The sequence below is a fragment of the Rhinolophus ferrumequinum genome, chromosome 8 (genome assembly GCF_004115265.2).
Source record: "Rhinolophus ferrumequinum isolate MPI-CBG mRhiFer1 chromosome 8, mRhiFer1_v1.p, whole genome shotgun sequence".
In the NCBI taxonomy this organism is placed as follows: Eukaryota; Metazoa; Chordata; class Mammalia; order Chiroptera; family Rhinolophidae; genus Rhinolophus; species Rhinolophus ferrumequinum.
Window position 1 is genome coordinate 22,271,918 of NC_046291.1, and position 23,014 is coordinate 22,294,931.

The window sequence follows — 23,014 nt, forward strand, 5'->3', positions numbered from 1 at the left end:
TTCACAGCTATTAGAGTAATATATTATTTTATCGATCACCATGAAATCAGGAATAAGCAAATATTAAACATGTTCAAAGAAGGATTAAATAACAAACACTCATCATTTTCTTTTCATTAGAGATTTTAGAATTAGGTTTTGTTAACTTTAAAAACATACAGAAAGCTCTCAACTGTTGAAGTATTCATGTGGTTTTAAGAGTTTATTTGAGATAAACAGTATGTAAATATTTATAGACGTAAACTATTCATTTAGTGATGTATTCATGTAACAATTATTTAGTTCTCCTTTGCATGAGCCAGTAAAATTCAAAGAATATAAAGATGTCTGTGACATAATACCAGCACTTAAAGTACTTATATTTGTACTTTTAAAAACAGAAATACCATTATTTTACCTTTAAGTACTGAATATGTAAATACAGTTATTTCTCTCTCTAAAGTTATTTGAAATTTATGCATTGCTCATGAAAATAAGACTCTTCAAATGGCAACCTTATTCTAGAACTTCTATATGAGCTAAGTTAAACTAGAAGTCAGCAGATGTCATGAGATATATTAGAAGTAAATGATATAGACTAGAAAGAAAAGAATATTTGCCCTCAAAGGGATAGATTATGCCAAAAAAAAGGAGTAGTCAGAACAGGGATCTGATTATATGTTTGTTGCTAAATTAAAGCTTTTTGCTAGATTAAATAGATGTGGTATGTGGAAGAAAACAGAAAGATAAAATTGCCATTTGCCAAAATAGGAGACAGGGAGGAAAGAAATGGGGAGTTGGAATTAAATTTATTTTTGAATTGCTAAGGATGAGATATCAGACATATAAGTGGAGACATCAAAAAGGCTATTAAATATATGTAAATTCAGAGGAGAGGTTTGGACTGAAGATATAAATTTGTTTAATCATAATATAGATAAAAAAGTTGGATGATATCATATGTAGGGAGAAAATGTAGGTAGAGAAGAAGAAAAATCCAGTGATTAAGTCTGAGGACCCTCGTACATGTAAAGATCAGGAAGATAAGAAGGAAGCTGCAAAACAGAACTATAAAGGACTGACTAACTACAGGAGAAACTTAAAGGAAGTGATGTGATGGAACTTAAGGGAAGACAGTGTTTTAAGAGAGTGATCACTTATGAAATGTTACTAACTAACTGATTGGTTAAGGTTATGTCTAAGAAATAACTTTCAAACTGACAATAAGGAAACAATTAGTGACCTTGACAAGAGCTGACGTATTAGAGAGGCAGAGATTAAAACTATGATGGGTGTTAGTTCAAGAAACGAAAGCGGAAGTGAAGTGAGCAATTACAGACAACTATTTAGAGGACAAATGCAAAGAACATATTTTGTTCTTTTCACAATTGTTCCAAATACTAAAATGTCTCATCAGATGGAGTAATTGCATTTTTCTTAAATGCAGTATCACCTAAAATGCCCCCTTTGCTATTTGATTTATTTAATAATTATTGAGAATCTTCTAGAGAATGTTATTAAGAGGTATAAAGCAATAAAAAGTTAGAAGTAATGGTCCCTAACCTCACATTGCTTATAATTTACCTGGAAATAAAGAATCCATGGGAGAATAATTATAAATAACTAAATCAAATTTAGTTTGGGAGTGTATAAAAGAGAAACACAGTGCTAGGGAGAGATACTCTTGTAAATATGATAGCAAATTATAATGAATTGGGTCACAGGGAAGGCCATAAAATTGACTCTGTTTATTAGCACTTTGCAGTTTATATCTGGAACATAAAGTTGCCTCTGTGAAAATTACTGAATCATAAAAAACAAAAAAGAAGCAGCTTATTTGAAATTAGTTATGTTTAACTATTTTTTTCAATTAAAGAACTTTCCTTATACGTTTTAATATTTAATGCCAAACTTTACATTATCCAAAAAGGCGATGTCTTTAGCGCTCAAAATTAACAGAGATCCATATAGGCTTACTAAGCATCTGGATACTAAGCATCTTGAAGCATCTGGCTCCAGCATATATTACCCGAGGTGAAGAACAGTTCATGGACAATAGTATGAACAGGATTTTAAAATCGATGAAATATTTTAGAGGTGTGTTACCCTTGTAAATGATTGGTCTCAAAATGTCAGTAAAAAGAAAAGCAATGTCAAAAGACTGATTAAAACCGTAAAGTTCACCTTAATTGAAAGAAATCAAACGACATAAAAATAACAGTCTATCAGGAAAACAAAAGGGAAAGGGAGAGGGAAGGGAAAAAAAGCTCTCGAACCATGACTTTCCTGTTTGTCTTTTTAGTGCTACCAGGGAAAACATAAAGAAGTGGAAAAATCCAAAGGAAATGACATTATGTTATATGTGACTCTCTTTCATTAAAAATGTGAAGTTATTAATAATGTCATCACAGGTAGAAATCTTCAAATTAAAGTAGAAACAAGTGGACCCAGAAATCTGAAAGCATAGTAAAGCAATAGCAACATACTCGTAACACCCTTCAGTACCTTAGATCCATAGATCCAAAAGAACTCAACACTTCTCTCTTAAAAATGTTGTCTTTCTCCTGATTTTCCCATGTCCATTGTTGATCTTAAAAACAAAAACAAAACAAACAAGCAAAAAAACAAAATAAAGAGCCCGATATTTTACCAGCAAAATTCATTTGTTTGGGAATAGCAGAGAAATTGGCAATTCCAGACACAAAAACTATGTCAAACTGTAGGCAAGTCGAAAGAACAGAATAGGACTTGGAATTATTTGGGGAAAAGTGGAACTTGGGAGGGACTGTTTGGAAAAGTTCAGGGTTGTAACGGCTTCTCATTAGCTGAATGTGGCAGTTTCTCATTGTCTGGGCTGTAACCAGGAGCCCAAACCTGAAGGCAACCAGCTGACGAGGCTCAGGTGATGATTTACAGAGGTGGATGTGTCTTGCAGGTCAAGGAGAAATTCTTCCTCCTGCTGTGATAAGTCCTCCTGTTTGGTGCCTGGGTGGCAGTGTGTGAGTGTCCCCCTTTTCAGGGCTTCCGAACTTCATTTTAAATGAGGTTTCCTTTATTTATTTTTAACACCATAAATGGCACCATCAACCTTCCACTCACCCAGACCTGGGAGTTCAGCCATCTTTGACTCCTCCTTTGTGTTTCTGCACCTTTGATTCGATACTTATTATTATTTCTGTTACTGTATGCTTTTCTGTCTCATCCACCGTTCTTCTCTAGGCTGTCCCTCATTGCCACTGATGAGGACTATTAAAATGGTCAGCTAACTAGTCTTCTTGCAAATATCTTCTTTTCCTGGCTTACCTACCTGACAACTTTGCTACCAAATAATATTCCTAATATAATCTTATAATCATATTTTAGTGGAAGCAGAAGTCTTTGCAGCAGAACATGCCAAGATTCAAATCTTGACCATCCACTTACAATACTTGTTATTTGGGACAAGTTATAAAACCTACCTCAGATTCATCTTACATAAATAATCAATTGTGTTGAAAGAATGATTTGGCATAACATGTATAAAACGCCTAGCAAAAGTACCGCTGTTCTTTAATCCTGCAAGAAATGTTTAGTGACTCTGAATGAAAGTCCTTGCATTCCCCCCACAACTGCACCGGCTTCTCAAAGTCTCTTCCCATCTCACTTCATCCAAATCATAAGATTTCTTTAAGGCCACCAGCTCCTGCATGAGCACTTGGAGATCTCCTCAGAAGGAAACATGGCTACTAGCAGAGCAATATAAGTAGAAAAATATATCATCCAAATGAAAAAGACTGATATTTCTTAAGAAGGACACTTCCTTAATTCTTCTGTGTTAGCATTTCATTTAAAAAAAAAATAGTTTTTAGTCTAAGGCAAGGTTCCCGGTGTCTAAAAAGCATACTAAAACAGTCAAAGATATTCATACTAGAGAATTGCATATAAAGAGAACAAGTCAAACTATTACTGAAAAAAATTAGGTTGTGAATCCTTTGAAAATGGGACTACTTACATCTGCGTTATGTAATTGTGACCAATAAAGATGACACAGATGTGTGGCTTAATACTTTGATAGATAAAGATGGATGTACTTTGCCAATAGTATATAGTCTTTGTTAGTAACACAGGTATCTGAAATTACTGTGCTTAGAATGAATGGCGATTTTTAGGTGAAAAAAATATTTTAACATACAGGAACAAAGAATAGTGCCTGCAATGATTTAACCCCTCCACTTTTCTTCATAAAGCAGTTTTCTGCTTTATTATGATAATAATAAATTCTTTAGCATGTTGAACAATTTTGGTAGGTAACATAACTGAAGTTGTAAGAACATTTTCCTAAATTTCTTAATCATTGGGCATATTGCTTCAGATTACCCTGTGATAATTAATACTATGTAATAAGTAAGTGATAAGATGGAGCAGTACTTAGTAGATAATGTATTTTTAAATTAAATGTTTACAGTGTTCTGTGGCATTGCACATCTTTGTATATTATGTATGTAGATAATGATAAAACTGCTCTACTAATTTAGACATTGATGATATTGTATAATATGTATAAACCATGAAAAAAACAGCTGAATACTGAACATTCACCTCAGCTATTTAAAAAAATGTTAAAAGAATAGTTATTTCTGGTCTAATTCCCCTTCAATGTGTTATTTATAGAATTCATAGATGTTGATCAATTATACCTCAATAAACCTGGAAAAAAATCATAGATATAAAATTAATAGATGAATTATATATATTCTCAGGATAGTGTCCTTAACCATAAGAATGTTTGCTTCAAAAATCAAATGTACAAGTTTGTATACTTTCTCCAAAATTGTAACAAACAAACAAAAACCCAGTGGATAAGTGTAAGCATGGCCTATACGCAGAAGGAAGGAAGTACCATGAAGCTATTAGAAATTTTTCTCAGAAGCTAATCCTAGAGATAAAGAATGAGATGTTATTACATATTGGTTGGATGGTAATATCTCTACTGAAATACTTTGTAACACTGTGTTAAATGACATGTAACATTCACATATTGAAAAAACATTGGAAGAAAAAGTTTATTTTAACACATGAAGACAAATCAAGTAACATTCAGATTTGCCTTGGCAGAGGGAGAGTATGCTGTGATTGGTTTGTGTCAGCACTTATACTTCTGGTTATAGTATAATGAAATAGAGGCATGTCAAATTCTAATCAAAACATAGAGACATACAAATACCATAGGTCTTATCAAGTAAAAACTGTAACTGTCAACTGAGGTCTACATCAGAGTCTGACCTAAATCACATTCATTTGCTCAAAAGGAAAATATGTGTCATATTTATAGAGCAGTTGGAATTCTAGGTCAGAATAAGCACCAATTTGCAGGAGAAAAAAACTCCTGTTAATGTGGTTCTCCTTGCCCTAGGCAGTAAACCTTAAAATGTCTTCTATGGCATTTCAGTGTTTTGTCGTGTTTCAAGGTTTTTTGTTTCAAATCAGAACTGCTTGGGAAGACAGAACAGAGTAGCAGTGCACAAGCACCTTCACTAGAATGATGGATACTCCTTGTTTTTGCCTTTCTTAAAGGAAATACTGTTTTTTAAAGTTAAAGAAAAAATCCTCTTAACTGTTTTCTCACTGGAAAAAAAAATGAAATGATGCTAAATGAAGAATAATGTCCCTCGCAAATTCCAATAAGGGCATGAAGAATTTAGTAAACATAAACCACAGTGAACATCAATGAAGATACAATAATAGTCTGAGGAGAATCACAATAGTAAAATATAACTAAATATAGAAGGAAAGAGTCTATTAGAATCCTGAAATAAATTTATGTACATTTTCTGTTTTCTACGATCAAAAATAGGTATTAAAGAAAATTCTAATGAATCATATTTATATACTCTAAAAAAAATGCTAATGCATCATCTTTAGACAGACAACATAATACAACTAAAATATTAATGTACTTGAGATTCCAAGGTATAAAATGTTAGCATTACTCTTTATGTTTGACCATATCCAGGTGTTTTAACTTTCTAAGAGTCTATTTCCTTTTATATAGTATGGAAGTTATAAGAATTACATCACATAGTCATTGTGAAAGTATAGGATGCATGTAAAATTAAAAATTAAAAATATACAAGTGTTATTAGAGTGGAAAGTCTATAGTCAATCTATTTAAATTATTTGATTTTAAGGGTACTGTAGATGGAACCAAATACATCTGTGGTTTATCTCTATGAAAGGGAATGTTTTCTATATCAGGGTAGAAAGTCTGACATTTTCATTTCTATTAGATTATTTCCTATTGAAACTGACACTATATGTGCTATAAAACCCATGAGTACCTTGATGGCAGTCAAATCTCGTGTTCCTCTCATATGAACAGAATTTTACTGTGTTTTTATATTGCTTACATAATTAATAAAATATTGAAAATATTATTTCCAAAGTTGTATTCCCTCAGTTGGCAAGTAAGTCGAAACATTTTCTTTCAATAAAGAGTCAACATGTTTTTGATGAACTGCATTTATCTTATAGCAAGAACAAATTAAGAAATATGGAGTGCATTGCTGAGGATACATTTAACCTCTGGTTCATGATAGACTCATGCTTTTGCCTGGTGGCCACTGTAAGATTTTCAGAAGGAAGAGAGGATACAGGATGATAGACAATGTTACCTAATTATATTTGTTAAAAACTATATAAGATTACAGAGAAGCATCACATCTGATCTTAATTTACGAATTATCCATCTATTATGTATAAATTGTTTATGTATGTATGTATGTATGTATGTATGTATGTATGTTTTTACAATTACTAATTGATTTGCCTTCCCAGCAAGTAAAACTCCCTAATCCTAAAACCTCTCTCTCTGTCTCTCTGTGTCTACTCTCTTCTACCTTTCTCTCTCTCTCTCCATTATCTCTCCATGTATTATATATTCACACACTGTATAAAGATTTGTTACCTTGGGATATCTTAGATTCTCTAAATTGGGCTAGGTAGGATTAACATTTGAGTTATTGCTCATATATGGGTACTTTTGAGAGTGAATGTAATACTATTGATACACTGGCACAAACTGAGACCATCTGGCCAAAGTGAGGCCTATGATTCTCCGATGCTTAAAGGCATTTGATTTAATGACAATAATAGGCAGGAGCTAGAGGCAAATTCATAAGATCTCAGGAGTTTCAGAAAGGCCAGGTAGTTTCCCGCTGTGTTTATTTTGTTTTACCTTACTTAGGTGAGGAATGTGTTCGTGTGTATTTAAGCCAAGTTGTTTAATAAAGGCACTACAATCACAACTCCTTACAGGCAGACAAATGTTTAAAACTCAGATTAGTGAACCGCCAAAGAATCTTTTAGTTCCATATGCCACTTAAAGAAAAAATCACGGAGGGTTGAAAGCAAAACACACAATTATAATGTGTGAGGCACTATTTTACACTTTCTGAGACTTGCGAAGTTTATTATGCAAAAATCCCATTCAAATTATCTGACTAGCCCGTGGTTTTTGTTTGTTTATTTTTACCTTTTGTGTAAATTAAAAATAAAAAGTTTAATCTTTAGTACCCATAGATAAACAGTGAAGTAGCTCTAAGTTTGATCCAGTGAATCCTGAAGAAACATCTTCAAATTGTTTAATTTAGAAGCTTCTAAAAGTAGAGCTCTCAAAGTTAATACTGTTAGCTGAGAATTATATAATCAGTGTGTTATTAGACTTCACATCGTTTCCTTTATCTTTCATTGAAAATGATGTAAACAAGAATTTAAGTAAAATGTACCTATATTATAAATTTAAAATCCTTTTGTTTGGTGATGGACCTATAAAAGAATCTCGTAGATTTAGCATTCTTTGCAATGACTATATTATTTCAAATACCAGTTTTAGCAAGTTTACGATTTTAAAGAAAACTACTACTGTACATTTTTTTGTAGGATATCCTGCCCTTGACATGAAACAGGAAATGGTAGAACAGAACATTTTTAGAGTCATGTGAATTTTAATCATAAGTTATGTTTACTTGACTACATTTTGTTTATGATCTGATATCTGGAAGGAAGCAGATCAATGAAAGATAATATTTAGATGTTTCTAAAATCAGGTTCCATGTATTAGCTCACATTTTATATTCTCCATTGAGGAATAGAATGGTTCAAATGTAGTAATGAATGATAATATATCTCCTCATGTGTCTTATTATATGAGTAATATAGTTTTGGGAGTCACTACTCTTTTATATATAACTGTTTAAAACATTGCATTCATGCCAATAGAATATAATGCATCCTGTGGTCTCTGAACTTCTAAATGAAATTATGGAAACCAAATTATGTGTTCTTAAATAAATTAACTAAGTTCATTTGTGATTCAGAATCCTTATTCGTTTATATGAGTAGTGGAAGGATATCAGTTTCATTATACTATTTTCAAAGCACAGAATTAGGTAAACTATCATTTGATTGCATCCTTTTCATTGAAGCTTTAACTTATCTTTTATAGTTTAGGCAGTCCCAACCATTTTTAATGAACAGGCCAATAACACAATTAAACAATACTCCTGTTACAGATAAGGAATTACAGAATGTTCTTGGTTCCTTGGTGTTTGGACCTTATGATCTCATTAACAAAGTCCTAACTCAACATCTTCCAGGTCTCTCTGACTAACAAGTAAGAGGAAACACTCAGAAATATAGCTTAGTTGGCAATAGCTCCCATTGGACTTAGGAGGGATATGTAGCATTTTTAAAGAAGCAGCTTAAGTAGCTACATCCTCTTTATCCAAATGGTCCTCAAAAAGTGAAGCATTAACTCTCAGGAAAAAAACCGAGAATCTATCGTACAACTACAAATATCTAGGAAACATCAAAATTGGAAGAGTAGGATATGTGTAACATTAACTTTTCAGATTAGCTTGGTTTTATGAAATGTGATTTAATGAAAAGAAACATGGTGATAATTAAATGTCTAAGACATCTTAAACTATAATGAATGGAAAACATATGCAAAAGTAGATTGTAAAAATGGACAGTGAATAGCAAAATTAAATCTTAATTGGAAATAAAACAAACATTCAAGAAAAAAGAAAACAAGGCCATTATTATAAAGCTAAACTTTTAGATAGTGATGTATTTTTTTTTGTTTTTTTGTCAATTTAATAAACTTGTGTTTCAAAAAAAAAACATTGTCGAAAATTAGAAAATTAGAAAAATATAAAAATAAGAGCACCATAGTCATACTATTCAGAGACAACTATTGTTTACTGTCTTACTGTGTATTATTCCAGAGGGTGTGTGTGTGTGTGTGTGTGTGTGTGTGTGTTACAACTATTGTATTGCAGTGGAATAGGGCTGAGATGGGTGTTGGGCCCTTTATGGCTGAGGGTATTCATGAGTGGAGGCCAAATTGGGTTGATTTTCCTGTTGTGGCGAGAACAGATCTGGCCAAGGGGTGTGTGTGTGTGTGTCTGTGTGTGTGTGTGTGCATTGAGATCCTACTGCTTCATAACCCAGTCTTTCCAATTTCTTGTCCACATGGTTTCATGGCAATAAATTTTCATATCATCTAGTATCTAATTCATATTCAAACTTCTCAAGTTACCTCAAAAATATCTGTATAGCTAGTTTGTCCAACCTAGAATCCAATCCAGAATTAAATTTCACATCTGTTTTTTATGACTATTAAGTTTTTTAAATGAAAACTAGTACCTTTTTACATTATATTTACTTATTAAAGAAAACATTCAAGTAATCTTATAGAATGTTCCCCCTTCTCAATTTCACTCACGGTTAATGGCTTGTTTTCAAGAGTAAATTCTGCTGGAATATAAAGAATTTGGCCTTTCCAAATGTCCAAAACATTTATGTGTGATCTTTAGTTGCAGAAATGCTAGTTGTTGGTTTTTTTGTTTTGTTTTGTTGTTTTTGTTTTTGTTTTTTTTTTTACTTCTTCAGGTTGTTTGTACACCTACCATTACTGCAGAGTGGTAAGAGAAGAAAAAAAACTAAAGAAATGCAAATCGACAAAAGAACTGCTGTGAGAAAATATCAAAAGTAAATGCTAATGAGAAAAACATAGAAATTGCTGTCTGTTTCATTTTTGAACATTTTATTCTTATTGCTATGGCACAACTAAGTAATAACGACATGACAATTGCTATCCACCCAAACTGGATGAAAAGCATGGAGACAGGGGTCTTATTATGCTGTACAATAAGTGATCCTTCTTAAAATGGAAAACAAAAAAAGTAAAGCATTTTCTTTTAATTTACAGTGACGTTGACATATGTTATCATAAATGCATACCACTTATTCTTTTGCAAAATATATAAGCAGAAGAAGTTTAGTGTTTTGGTAAATTCTACAATTAACAAAGCATTAGACACTATTCTCAATCACACATAAATCCTGTGCAATAAAAAGCTGGCTGAGGAAACAAAAATGCAACCCTTTTTATAGTAGTGGCTTTTCAGGGATATGTTAGGCACTTGAGCTGAAAATTATTCCTTGGGTTGAACACTTAAAATTATTCTGAAATACATATTTAACTGGCATGCTGAAAAATATGATCTTACACACACCAAAACACAAAACAGTGATGAGTTCGTGTCTGTATCAAAGTTTAATTTTGTGAGCATAGATTTTTATATCTTTATAAAATTTTACTTAGGAATATCTAGTTGAATTATAGCAACATTTCAGTATGTGATAGTACTTTCGGCTGTCAGAAAACAACCTTAGGATGAACTACTTCTTAAGCTTTTTCTGCAGTTTTATATCACAGTATAACAGTCATAATCTTTAAAAGGCATGATTCATTTATACAAGAAGTTACACAGATTTTTTTAAAAGATGTTTAAAATTTTAAGGTTTTATTTGCTATCTGCTATCATTATTTCTGATTTGTCTTTAAGCAAAAGTTTATTTTGCAAGAGCAGGTCATTTTTCTTTTTTTTCTAAAAGAGTGTAGCCTTAGAGAGTAGTTGCTTCTGGGAAAAGGAATAGAAGATACTAAATACTTCACTATGGAAGGCATGGGCATTCAGGGAATTATATTTTAGTTTTAATATCTATCATGGTTTTATGGCCAAATCTGTATTAGGTAACACCTATGTGTTTTACTCTGGGCTATTTGCTGTGGCGTATGAAATTAATATATTTCAGGGCTCTGGCCACAGAAAACCTTATAGATACTACTCTAGTCTAGAATAGGAAGTTAAAACCACCAATATTACTTTTTAAACAAGGACAAATTTTACCTAAGAAAACAATAAAAAAGGAAAAGTTTCAAAATTCTATGTTAGCTGACAAATTTAAGAATAAAAATCTGCAGTCCATCTCTTTCTAATCCCTTTTCGGTACTATTTACACCTTTTTATGCAGTACTTAATGAACAAACCTGTTTTATGGGTGCATGACGCCGACGTACACTTTTGATAATAATGTGTATTCCTCGCATCATAACTCTGTCTGACACAATTTTTTATCTTTCTTTTGCCAACAGAGTTACCCTTGCCAGAGTTTGAAATGACACCTTTGTTACTCTCTCTCTCTCTCTTATTGTTATACTCATACTCAGGCAGTGTGGAGTTCACTCCATTTTACTTTACAGCAGCAGTTCTCCACTGGGGGTGAGTTATGTAGACAATTGGCAATGTCTAGAGACATTGTCATGACTGGAGGGCAGAGCTGTTACCGGTATCCAGTGGACGGAGGCCAAGGGTGGTGCTAAACATCCTAAATTGTATAGGACAGTTCCCCACGACAAGCAAGTATCAAGCCCAGAATGCCACAGTGCCACTGTTGAGAAAGCCAGTCTTAGAGGAAATGTTGACTATAATATTACATACTACATCAATATAATTAAAATGTATTTTCCATTCATTTAGAGATAGAAGTAAGAGGAAAACAATAGAAAATGCTCCTGTGTCAACGTTTTGGCATACATTCCTCATTGTTATTAAGTTTTACAGTTTTTTCATGAAAAAGCATGCTGTGGCTGGTCATCTCCAAAGATTAGTTGTATGTGCATGGTTTATTATTAAAAACAAAATGGAACAAAAACATCTCCAGTTCTTAGCATGAGAAAAGTTTTGTTATACCTCTAATGCATTTTTATTTGCATTCCTTCTGACTAGATGTGTCAGAATAATTGTGGTGTGTATAATTGTGTTTTCCTCTTCCTCTATTTTTTTCTCCCTTCATACTTTTTTCTTTTTTTTTTTCCATCTGGTTGGCAGAACTCCTCTAATTGCAGCTGGAGTCATTGGAGGGCTCTTCATCCTGGTCATCGTGGGTCTAACATTCGCAGTTTACGTGAGAAGGAAGAGCATCAAAAAGAAAAGAGCCTTGAGAAGATTCCTGGAAACAGAGGTAAGGTGTTTATTTCTTGTCTTCAAGTGTTTGAGGATTTTCATTGGGTTTGGAAGGTTTAGATGATACTCAGTTTTGTAATCCGATGGAAAATGTTGCTCAATTTCCTGCTGAGGATTTATATTTTATAGTGTGTTATACAAAATTGATGGAAAATCACAGTGTATTGTAAAAGTAATCAAAATAGTTTCATGGCTTCAAGAGGTTAAATAACAGGGGTCAAGGAAATTATTATATTGAGGAAAAGACAGATCTGTTTCTTTTCAGGGAGGGGTCCCATTGGCAAGCTCTTGGATATCACAGTGACAGAACTAGAACGTCTGGGTAGAGGGTATCTCAGTAGCAGAAGTGGAAACATGTTAGAAATAGAATTTTTCTGGTTCTAAATAAAGCCAGATAAGCAAGCAGTTTATGCTTTAATTAGGGTCATTGCATTGGTGCCACTGATCTCATTATTCCAGCAGTGAAAGGCTGGGCTTCCAGGATAAAGCTGTGTTGTAATCACACAGACCTTACTATACAATTCATGAGATGCATTTAATATTAATCATGTTAGTTATTGTGAGTGTGTAAATTACCACCATTTATTATCATTTCTTTTATATTGTCACACTGAGTCCTCTAGCATGCAAGTGATAGTTTTCACTGTACATGTTATAGGGGACAAACAATCACAGAAAACTATGTATTCCCAGGTTCTTCCTCACTTGCATACTAGCGTTTTTTCTAAGTACACACATTCCTGCCAGTATGAACAATTCAGAGCAAATCTCTTCTGAAACTTAGCCTTCCCTGGGTTTGTTTTCTTTTTCATGGTCAGTGTAACAATCTTGACTTTTCCTCTTAACACTGACGGGAATTGGAATATTCATTTGTTCATAAATTTCGCATGCTGATAATGAATTCAAATTTTGCTCTTTTCCTCCAGAAGTCAAAATTAGAAAAATAATGTTGAAGTGTCAGGAAGCTACTTTACAGTTACATGTAGGAAAATACTTTCTAAAGACTGGAGTTATCTGAAATTAGAATGGGCTGTCTCATCAATAGACATGTGCAAGCTTAAAAAAATGTAGTAAATTATGTACATGGGAAAACATAATAGTGATTTCTATTTGACTTGGATGTTTACAGAAGATCAACTTGGTCACTTTTAACCTTGCACATGTGAGTAAAAGTTTGAGCACAATTCATGTGCTGTTCATAATTTCAGTTTAGCTAGGATGCCAGAGGCAGATAAAAAGTTCCTTCATGGTTAGCTTGGGGCAGTCAGTGAGAGAATTCTAGAAAGTGAAGTAAACTAGAGTTGGGGAGGAATTGAAGGGTTGGAACAGCAGTGGACATTTAGGTGATTGGATAAATAGAAGAGAAATTTGGTCTCTTAACCATGTTCAAAAAAAGTCTCATTGTTTGGAAAGGAGTTGTTTTCTTTAGTAAACAACTAAATGGTGCTTTCTAACAATGTCCTTCAAATTGACATTTTATTACTAAATAAAACATACTTATTGGTCTTATAAATGGATTCTATTTTTATAGAAAGCTATCATTTTAGGACTAAATTAGATGATTGTCAAATTCCCGTCTTTCTCTCAGTAAAAGTAAATAGCTATCTATCTATCTATCTATCTATCTATCTATCTATCTATCTATCTATCTATATAGAGAGAGATTATGTATATGTATGATCTAAATAAACGAGGAATTCTTAAGAGGATCAACTTAAATCCTTAGATACTGAAGCTGGAAATTCACCTCAGATGTGAAAAATTTGTTAAAGAGGGATATATTGTGGGAATGTATTTAAAGTTGATACACTTTTCCAAAATTATTTTGCTCCAGATAGTCTTTCTTGTGTTTCAATCATAAAAGTAGAAAATATATTTTTTCAGCATATACTTACTGACATGCACTATAAACTTGGCGCTTTGATGCTATCACTACAAAAACGTATTATGAGACCTGATCCTATCCCTTGAAGAATAACAGACTCAGTGCCTATATTATGGCAGGCCATATTCCAAAGTATATTATATACCATTTCACTCTTACACAATCTTCTAAGGTAACCATTGCTATACCTAATTCACAGTTGTGAAGTTGGGGGCCAGAAAGATTAAATTGTTTACTAAGCCTGTGAATGGCTACACCAACAGACAAACCTACAAATTTAAACTCAATTCTAATTCTGCCATACTGGCTCACAAAATGAAACTATTGTTCTTTTAAAGGTATAATACTCAAATTCCTGGAAAAAATCTGTTTTAAGAACATTTTATATGATAACTACGAAAATTACAGGAGACTAAACATTTCAGGTAAAATTGAGAAGCTTTCAAAATATGAAATCATTACAATTGTATATGCCAAAGCATGTATATAATATATATTTTAAGTGTATTTAGCCCAAGTGCTAACATCCAGTCTCCAATGTTGCATATGATTTTCTATGACTTTTGTAAATGTCTTTAAAAATAATTCATAAAACTTCCTAATTAAGTATATAGTGTGAGTATCAAAATCTAACAAATTCTATACAACAGAATTGAAGCAAAATGAAGGGGATTCTCTATGGGAGATTCTTTTTCAGATTTAACAAAGAATTTTGTGGTTCTTTCTGAGATTAGTTTTACATGACTTGAATGCAGTTATATGTGTTTATACAATATAAATTTGAAAATGAAATAAAAGCATATTGTCAAACTGTTAGAAAATAACCTAAGTTTATTGATAACATTTATCATCTCAAAATTCTTGCCATCGCTATACTCAGGACTCTGTTTGGCTAATTAAGTAGACCGTGATGTTCACAGATGCATGTTGATAATGACCAAGCTGGAGGACCACAGTGCTCTTAGCTTTGTAAACAGACATGTTGAAATACTGTGTTGGTTTTCAAGACAATTTGAGTAGGAGTAGCCCTTAATTATTTTCTTATGCTGAGAAAGAATAAGCTATTTGTCTGTGTTTAAAGTTCAGCTCCTTTGTTTAACGTTAAATAAAGAAACTCTTATTTCTCTCCCTTGCCTTTTTTCTGAAGTATAGGTAAACACCTCAAATTTTAACATAGGATATAGACTTTTCGGTACCTAGAGGTTCTCCGTTATCTACATTTTTTTTTTCTCACATAAGCAACAAATTTGCACACAGTCACAGAACCTTTCCTTTTGCTTATGTATCTTCTCTGATGACATCTAACATTATCAGACCAATTTTGATGGCTTCTGCCACACCCAACCCACCTCATGATCTGGTGTTTCCTACCCTAAGGTCACCCTCCAGATCCGCTCCACTCCCTGTGTGTTCCCCTTTATGTCTTCCTCCTGCTCCCTGATGCTGTGTCCAAACTGTTCTTCAGGATGACAGTACCCTCCCTCCCCATGCCAACCTTGTTTTTTATCATCTCAAGACTAATTTTAAATTGTTTCTCCTTTAGGAAGCCAAAACTAATGAACTTTACTCCTTGAGGATTATTTTATTCCTTTGTATCCCCTGGCATTCACTTATGATCTAGAATCACTTCATAGAACTTTAGGATGTTTGATCTAGAAGGTATCTAGGGCCTTGCTACTTAAATTGTGTTCAAGGACTATCATTATATGTAGGCATCACTTGGAATCCTGTAAAATGCAAATGTCAGCCCAACCCCAGACCTACTGAATGAGAATCAGTATTTTAACAAGAACCTCAAGTAATTCATATGTACATGAAAATTTTGGAAGCACTTTCCGGGTGTATTGGCATTGTGCTCACTTATTATTTTTTTTCTCTTCTGACACGTCTGTCCTAGCTTCCCAGCTAGACTTTAAGTGCTAAGAAGGCAGTATTTCTTTCTCTTTCTTCCTTTCTTTCTTCCTTTCTTTCTTCGTTCCTTCCTTCCTTTCTTCCTTTCTTCCTTCCTTCCTTCCTTCCTTCCTTCCTTCCTTCCTTCCTTCCTTCCGTCCTTCCTTCCTTCCTTCTTTCCTTTCTTTCTTTTTTTTTTAAAGTATCAAGTCTTCTTAAATGAGAAAGAAAACTTTGATAGAGTATGCCAACATAACTAAAATCTCTGAATCTTAGTGGAAGATGCCAAAAAAGGGGGGTGGGAAGGCTTGAAAAAATAGAATTAAGAGCTGCTAATTAGTCTTGATTTTTTTATAAAAATGGGGTGGGGGGTGTTCTAGCCTAGTATGCCTCCAGGTAGACACACATTTGTTACTTGTACTCATCCAGGCAAAGCATGAGAAGAGAAAGGATAGGGTCTGAAGGAATGGTGAGTGAACCATATTACAAAAATACTGTTTTCTAAGAAAAGGTGCGCTTGTATGTTTTTGTGTCTATGTGAGAAACAGAATCAGCCAGGGATAGAAAAAGAGAGAAAAACACTGTTGGACTGCAAGTTGTAACCTCTATTCTTTTTGTTTCATAGTTGGTAGAACCCTTAACTCCCAGTGGCACAGCGCCCAATCAAGCTCAACTTCGTATCTTGAAAGAAACTGAGCTCAAAAGAGTAAAAGTACTTGGCTCGGGTGCTTTTGGAACTGTGTATAAAGTAAGTAAAAAATAATACCTACCATCAGTTATTTGTTATTCCTAACTTGTTTTGAATAATAGCCAGACAGAGTTATTGCTGTAGCTAACATCATTTACTTTTAATATTCAGAGAGGAGAGCATTTATGGTATTGAAATGTTGATGCACAAATGAGTGCATTAATTTTTATTAAGCAAGTGGAGAACGGATATAGATGTGAGAAAGCAGGCACACTGACACATAGCCAACATATAGTAGTCCTTTCTCTCAATGCCTTTCTGAGCCCTTTTTGAAATCATCTTCCCTTTGGCAAATGTTGTCCGTATCCAAAATATCCAGCTTCTACCCATTTTTTTTTTCCTTTTCCCCTACACAGTGCTCCATGAAATCTCAGACAGGCCTGGGCAGTGTGCCATCATCCCTCACTCTTCTTTTTCCTTCTGTTCTTTTATCTAAGCCTCTCCCCATTTAACTAGTCTCTTTAGAATCCACACAAACGTGCTGACACCTTAAGACAGGATTTTTTGTCTACCTGGTAACATGTAGGATTTAAAGAAAATTTTCAGTTTTGATATCCTCACCAATATATGCAAACTGAGAAAGTGATTTTATTTGTGAAATCCGGGCCAGGTAGAAAGAGAGAGTGACATCATGGCTTTTCAATAAGAGAAGTATTACTGGAACAGGAAAGATCAAATGATGGCATTTGCCTGTTTACTTATTTAGCTTAATTACAAAACCAATTCAGAGGTCAGGCCCAGGGTTAATTGTGGTGAAATTTATTTTTAATGGTAAATTACAAGAATAAGAAACTCTGCTTGGTTAGTGCTAAATTTTTCTTCTAATGTCCATTAATCCAATTCACAAATTTACTTTCCCAATGTTATACATTTCTTAAAGCAGTATGCAAGCCTACATTTTTACAAATGTAGCTGTTAAAATAAATTGATCTTAGGAATTTTGCATTTTAAAATGTTCACTTTTTTTTCTATTTAAAACAAAGATTCATCTAACAGAAAATATTAACAATTAGAATATAAACCTTAATTTCCTTTCCTGAATATTCCAAAAATAATCAAATCCTTTTAAAATGAAACTTTGATTCATTCTAAAGTCAAAATGCTGAAGTTTCTTAATATCTTAGTATGCATGCTTTAGTCAATTAAGTTCAAAATTATTAACTGAGAACCTAATTTGAATAGAAACTATTCTAGGATGACTGGATGCCTTCTAGTTTTTAATTCTTTCTATGTCCGAAGAATCACAGCATATCCTATCTGTTTCTCTATTTTTATCATGCTAGGAAAAAATGGACTTCTATTTAAAAGAGAACTCAGTCTTGGATTGTTCCTAGCATATGGTCATCCTTATATTTTTAAAGATTATATGATCTGGACGTTGAATATTATTTTAAATTATGTGTAACGTATAGCTCAATACCAAATATGATCCTCTGGCCTTATCAGGGAAATATAGAACACATTTAGACATTTAAAACTAAAGATTCAATACTATGTTTGTTAAAAAGAATGCTTTGGCTGTTGTTCATGATGTTGTCCCTTTATTGAAATGATTGGAGGTTTATTGAGTATTCCATAAGAATGCTTGAATTATACCAGTAATGTGTATGTTTGACCTTACTTTTTTTTTATTTGTCAGTATGTTTATTAATCTAGAAAAATGAATGATTTATTAAGTATTAAAGCAAGTTAAATACAATTTGTATAGTATGAACATTTTGTATTACTCATGAACGACCTGTTCTTTAAAGAAACCTTTAAAACAGGGATGAGAAAAAAAAAAAAAAAAAAACACACCGGTAGTTTGAATATCCTGAGGATCTACTCTTAATATATTTTATTTTGATTCTTTCAAACTTATAAAACTAAGCAAAAATTGATCCTATGTTTTAATTAACGTATTAGTTTGTACTAATTAGTTTGTACTAATTAGTTTGTAAGGCCATACTGTCTTAAACTATAAAGAATTGTTCTTGCCTACAGAAATGCAAATTGACTTAGACAATCATTTGGTTAATTTTTCCTCCTGGTTGGAGTATGCTGTGTCTAAACATAAAAGATTTCAACCAATATTATGAGTATCAGCATAGCTGAAGTTTTGTCTGGTAGCACCTACAAATAATGACTATACTTATTTAAAAGGCAGTACAAATTAATTAACAATGAATTTCTATTGTTATTCCAAATGTATGCTTTATGAATATTTTAATATTGATGGTAAACCTGTTCTCTACCATAGGTACCATCAGTAAGAAAATGTAGACTATGGGTTTTGCACTATTTTTTGTTTGTTTTTCCCATTTAAGCATGGATACTTTTTAAAAATTGTTATACAACAGAGAACTTGTCTTGTTATTTTGGATTTGACACATAAATATTCCTATTCATTCTAAGAAGAATGTAATCCTTAACTCCAGCTTCTAAAGGTTAACCTCCTTTTTTTTCCTTTATTATTTTGACTTTTTAATAATTATTGTGGTTAGGTCTCCTCTTATATTACACAAATATGTATGTTTCAGCATAGAAGTACAAAGTGAAACACTTTTGAAAAATATCTTATTTATGACTATAACCAGCTGATAATAAGAAAGACAGGATAGAAATGTTCTGCTCAGGAACAATATACTATTTTTTTTCTCTTTCTTTCATTTTAATGTTAAAACTGGCCTAAGAAGACTTTTTTGATTTAAGGGTTAATAAATTAAAATTTGAATTTTTTTCTGTATAACCTCATGTTTGCTTCTGTGTTCATTTGAGACAATACACTTGAAAAAATATTCTTGTATAATCCATGTATCCCTGTATATCTTATCAAAATCATTGTCCTCCTTTAAATGTTTGAATTATTTATGCAGAAATGTTGTTATTTGACTTACAATGTTCTCCATTACTTTAACATTACCTACTATATACTTTCTCAATGCATGGATCCTGTTTAGATATTATAATCATATTTCTATAGGAGAGGAAAACTGGCAATGGCCAAAATAAATATTTTATATTACTTCAGAGATGAAAAAGAATCTTTGATATATGCACACACTACTTAATAATATAGACAAATTAACATGTGCTCTATACTTCTTAGCATTGGCCTTTGAAAACTAATTCTTAAATAATCACCTTAGAAAATTATTTCTTAAATCAATCAGAACTTCAGGAACATGAAAATATGCTTTTTGATTGTTTTCTTTTAAGTTTCAGAATTAGATAACGTTAAAGTTGCAAAGAACCTCCAACTTTACTTAGTCCAATCTTCTAAATCACAAATGAGACAATTGAAGTTCAAAAATAGGAACAGCCTTCTCAAAGTCTTGACAAGTTGATGATATCATCCAAATCAAATGTTATTATTTTTATATCTTACTTCAATGTTTTTCTCACTTTCTAAAGCCTTTCTTATGCACACAAATTGAATTTATAATAGTGTAGACACCTTGAAAGCAGAATACACATATGATTCATCTTCAGATAATGAAAGCAGACAACAACGTTGCTGAGTAACTTGTAACATACAACAGGTGCTTGACATAATAAATGTTTGTTGATTGTATGAAAGACTACAGAACTTCTAAATTGTTCTTTTCAGAAATGAATAGGTTGAGTGGTCAAATAAAATTTTGTTTCATATGTCTAAATGTTGTATATGTCTCAGTACAGATTTAATGTGAATTTTTTCCCCCAAAGGGTATCTGGGTCCCTGAAGGAGAAACAGTAAAAATTCCTGTGGCGATTAAGATTCTTAATGAAACAACTGGTCCCAAAGCCAATGTGGAGTTCATGGACGTAAGTAAAGACAGACCCCAGACAATCACATTTTTATCCATTCTTAGTAGGCTGCTTTTATAATTAAAAAAAAAAAAAAGACTCTACTACTTACAAACTTTCTTCTCTGTAAATGGTATAATCTTATTAAAATTAAAGGCTTGATTGAAAGCAACAAAGGAACAAGACAAACAAATAAAGAAACAAAAACTCATAGACACAGACAACAGTTTAGTGGTTTCCAGAGGGTAAGGGGAGAGGAGGATGGTAGATGAGGGTAAAGGGGGTCAGATATATGGTGATGGAAGGAGAACTGATTCTGGGTGGTGAACACACAGTGTGATATATAGATGATGTATTGCAGAATTGTACACTTGAAACCTATGTAACTTTACTAACCATCGGCACCCCAAAAAACTTTAATTAAAAAAATAAATAAATAAAATATTGAGCAAGGGACAGCAAACTTTTGCTTAAAAGATCAGAGAAGTTAGTCAAGCTTAGTAGTTGCAAGGTGGTCTCTGTGGCAACTACTCAACTCTATCCTTTTAGTAGATATGCAGTCATAGATGGTTAAAACAAAGCAAAACACAGCGATGGATGTGAATGGCTTCCAGTAAAACTTTCTTTATATAAACAATCTGAAGGACAGAGTCGGCCTGCCCTCAGACGCCAATGGCACAACCACTACTCCAAACTCCATTTGGGATTGGTGAGGATGGTTTGAAAAGTATGCCAGACTGCTTGATTTTATTATTGTTATCCATTTAGTTTAATGCGTCAGTCAAGATTAGTTTCTGTAGTTAGTCCTTGTTAAATTTAAGTTAGGAAACTACATAAGTCAGATAATTACCCATTGAAATTTACTTTTTTTTTTTTAATTCAACTTCTGAAGACAAGATCTTACAGGTAAAAATTCCAAGTATAAAATAAGAGAGTTCTGAAAAATAGAAGTACTTTATAAGGTCAATCAGAACTTTAAGATTTCCCTTAGCGAAAATTGTGGATTAAGCTGTTCAACAAATTTCAGAAGATAGAACAGATGAAACTATACATGTAACATGCTGTTATTTTTTACATTCAACACGAGATATCTTGCTAGGGGTTCTATCAAAGACCCATATATATTATTTCTCTCTTTTAGTATAAAAATGATTTTAGTAACAAAATGATTTTGATTTTCAAATGACTTTCATATGAAAGATGATGCAAGCATATGCGCTTTGATTTTTCTTAAGACTGGATTGCTATATATTTCTACCTAGTTTCTCTTGTAAGCTCTTACGTAAGTTTTATAGGAGTTCATTGTGTGACCTTGGAAATTTTAAGTGGGCATAATACTAACCATCATACATAGGGTTACTTTTACTTTAACTTATTATTGTTTTTTATATAATAGGGCTGATAATGATCTGACAAACCAGCTGCTCTGATTGGTTGGCGCCATGACTTACCAGTTACTTAACCACTCTTGTTGCGTATCTACCACACCTAGCTAACAGACACTGAATACATTGACTAAATAATGTTTCCTTCTGTAGAAGTTCTGACACTCTGCTGTTACACTCTGATGTATGGATCATACATACATCAAAGTATAAAAGTGAAGCCTTTTTCAGTATCACAAGTAATTTGATCTTGGTATAAATTTGTAAAGAGAGTTTTCAAAGCAAGTAAAAACGATGAAGAACTTGAGAATGTGTAGAAACAGTGTAGGTTAATATGTAAAACCAATAGGAAAATAGATCTTGCCCAGCATAGACTGTAGTCAAAGCTGAAATTCACGAGAATGCTAATGACCTCTGCTGGAGATTTGAACAACCATTTTTGTCATATTTCCATGGAAACAGAGTGGCAAAAAGGGGTTAAGAGGCTACAAAATTATCACCTAAGAAAGAAGCTCTAAAAACCTCATCATGATTTTGAATGATTATTTGAAAGCCCTAACCCCATCCATTTATTTTTTATTTTTTTTTCCTGATCTGAGGTCTATTCCCATGGAAACATGAGTGGGGCTGGCAGCTTGAAGTCTTAGGTTTTTGCTGAATCTTAAATGAAGCTGTGTGTGATTGAGCCATGAAACGAGTCATTTTCCTAGACGATTGATGAATTGTGACCAATGGATTCCAATGAGTCTGTTTTTGTTTTCTAAGTTTAAAAAAAATAAGGAAAATATTTTTACTGTGACTGTAGTACCTCGTGGATAGATGGTAAAAGATTAACATATTGATGGATTGCTATTGGCAAAGCATCAATAAATATCAAGCAAAAATATCTCCTACTATTTTCATGAGTTATTTCAAGACATTAGGATAGTACAATGACTAAAACACAGTAGAACTGTCAATGTTAAAGGTGAATTGAGTATTTTAAGTGACTTGGTGTAATTTTAAG

The 23,014-nt window shown here is 32.8% G+C and overlaps 1 protein-coding gene across 1 annotated transcript in view; it reads left to right on the forward strand.

Annotated features, from left to right (window-relative positions):
* Positions 1-23,014, forward strand: part of ERBB4 (erb-b2 receptor tyrosine kinase 4) — a 1,062,086-nt gene that overhangs the window by 835,765 nt on the left and 203,307 nt on the right. The window contains 3 exon segments of the mRNA XM_033113116.1: positions 12,198-12,330; positions 16,733-16,855; positions 20,543-20,641. Of these exon segments, the coding sequence (XP_032969007.1) occupies positions 12,198-12,330; positions 16,733-16,855; positions 20,543-20,641 (355 nt within the window).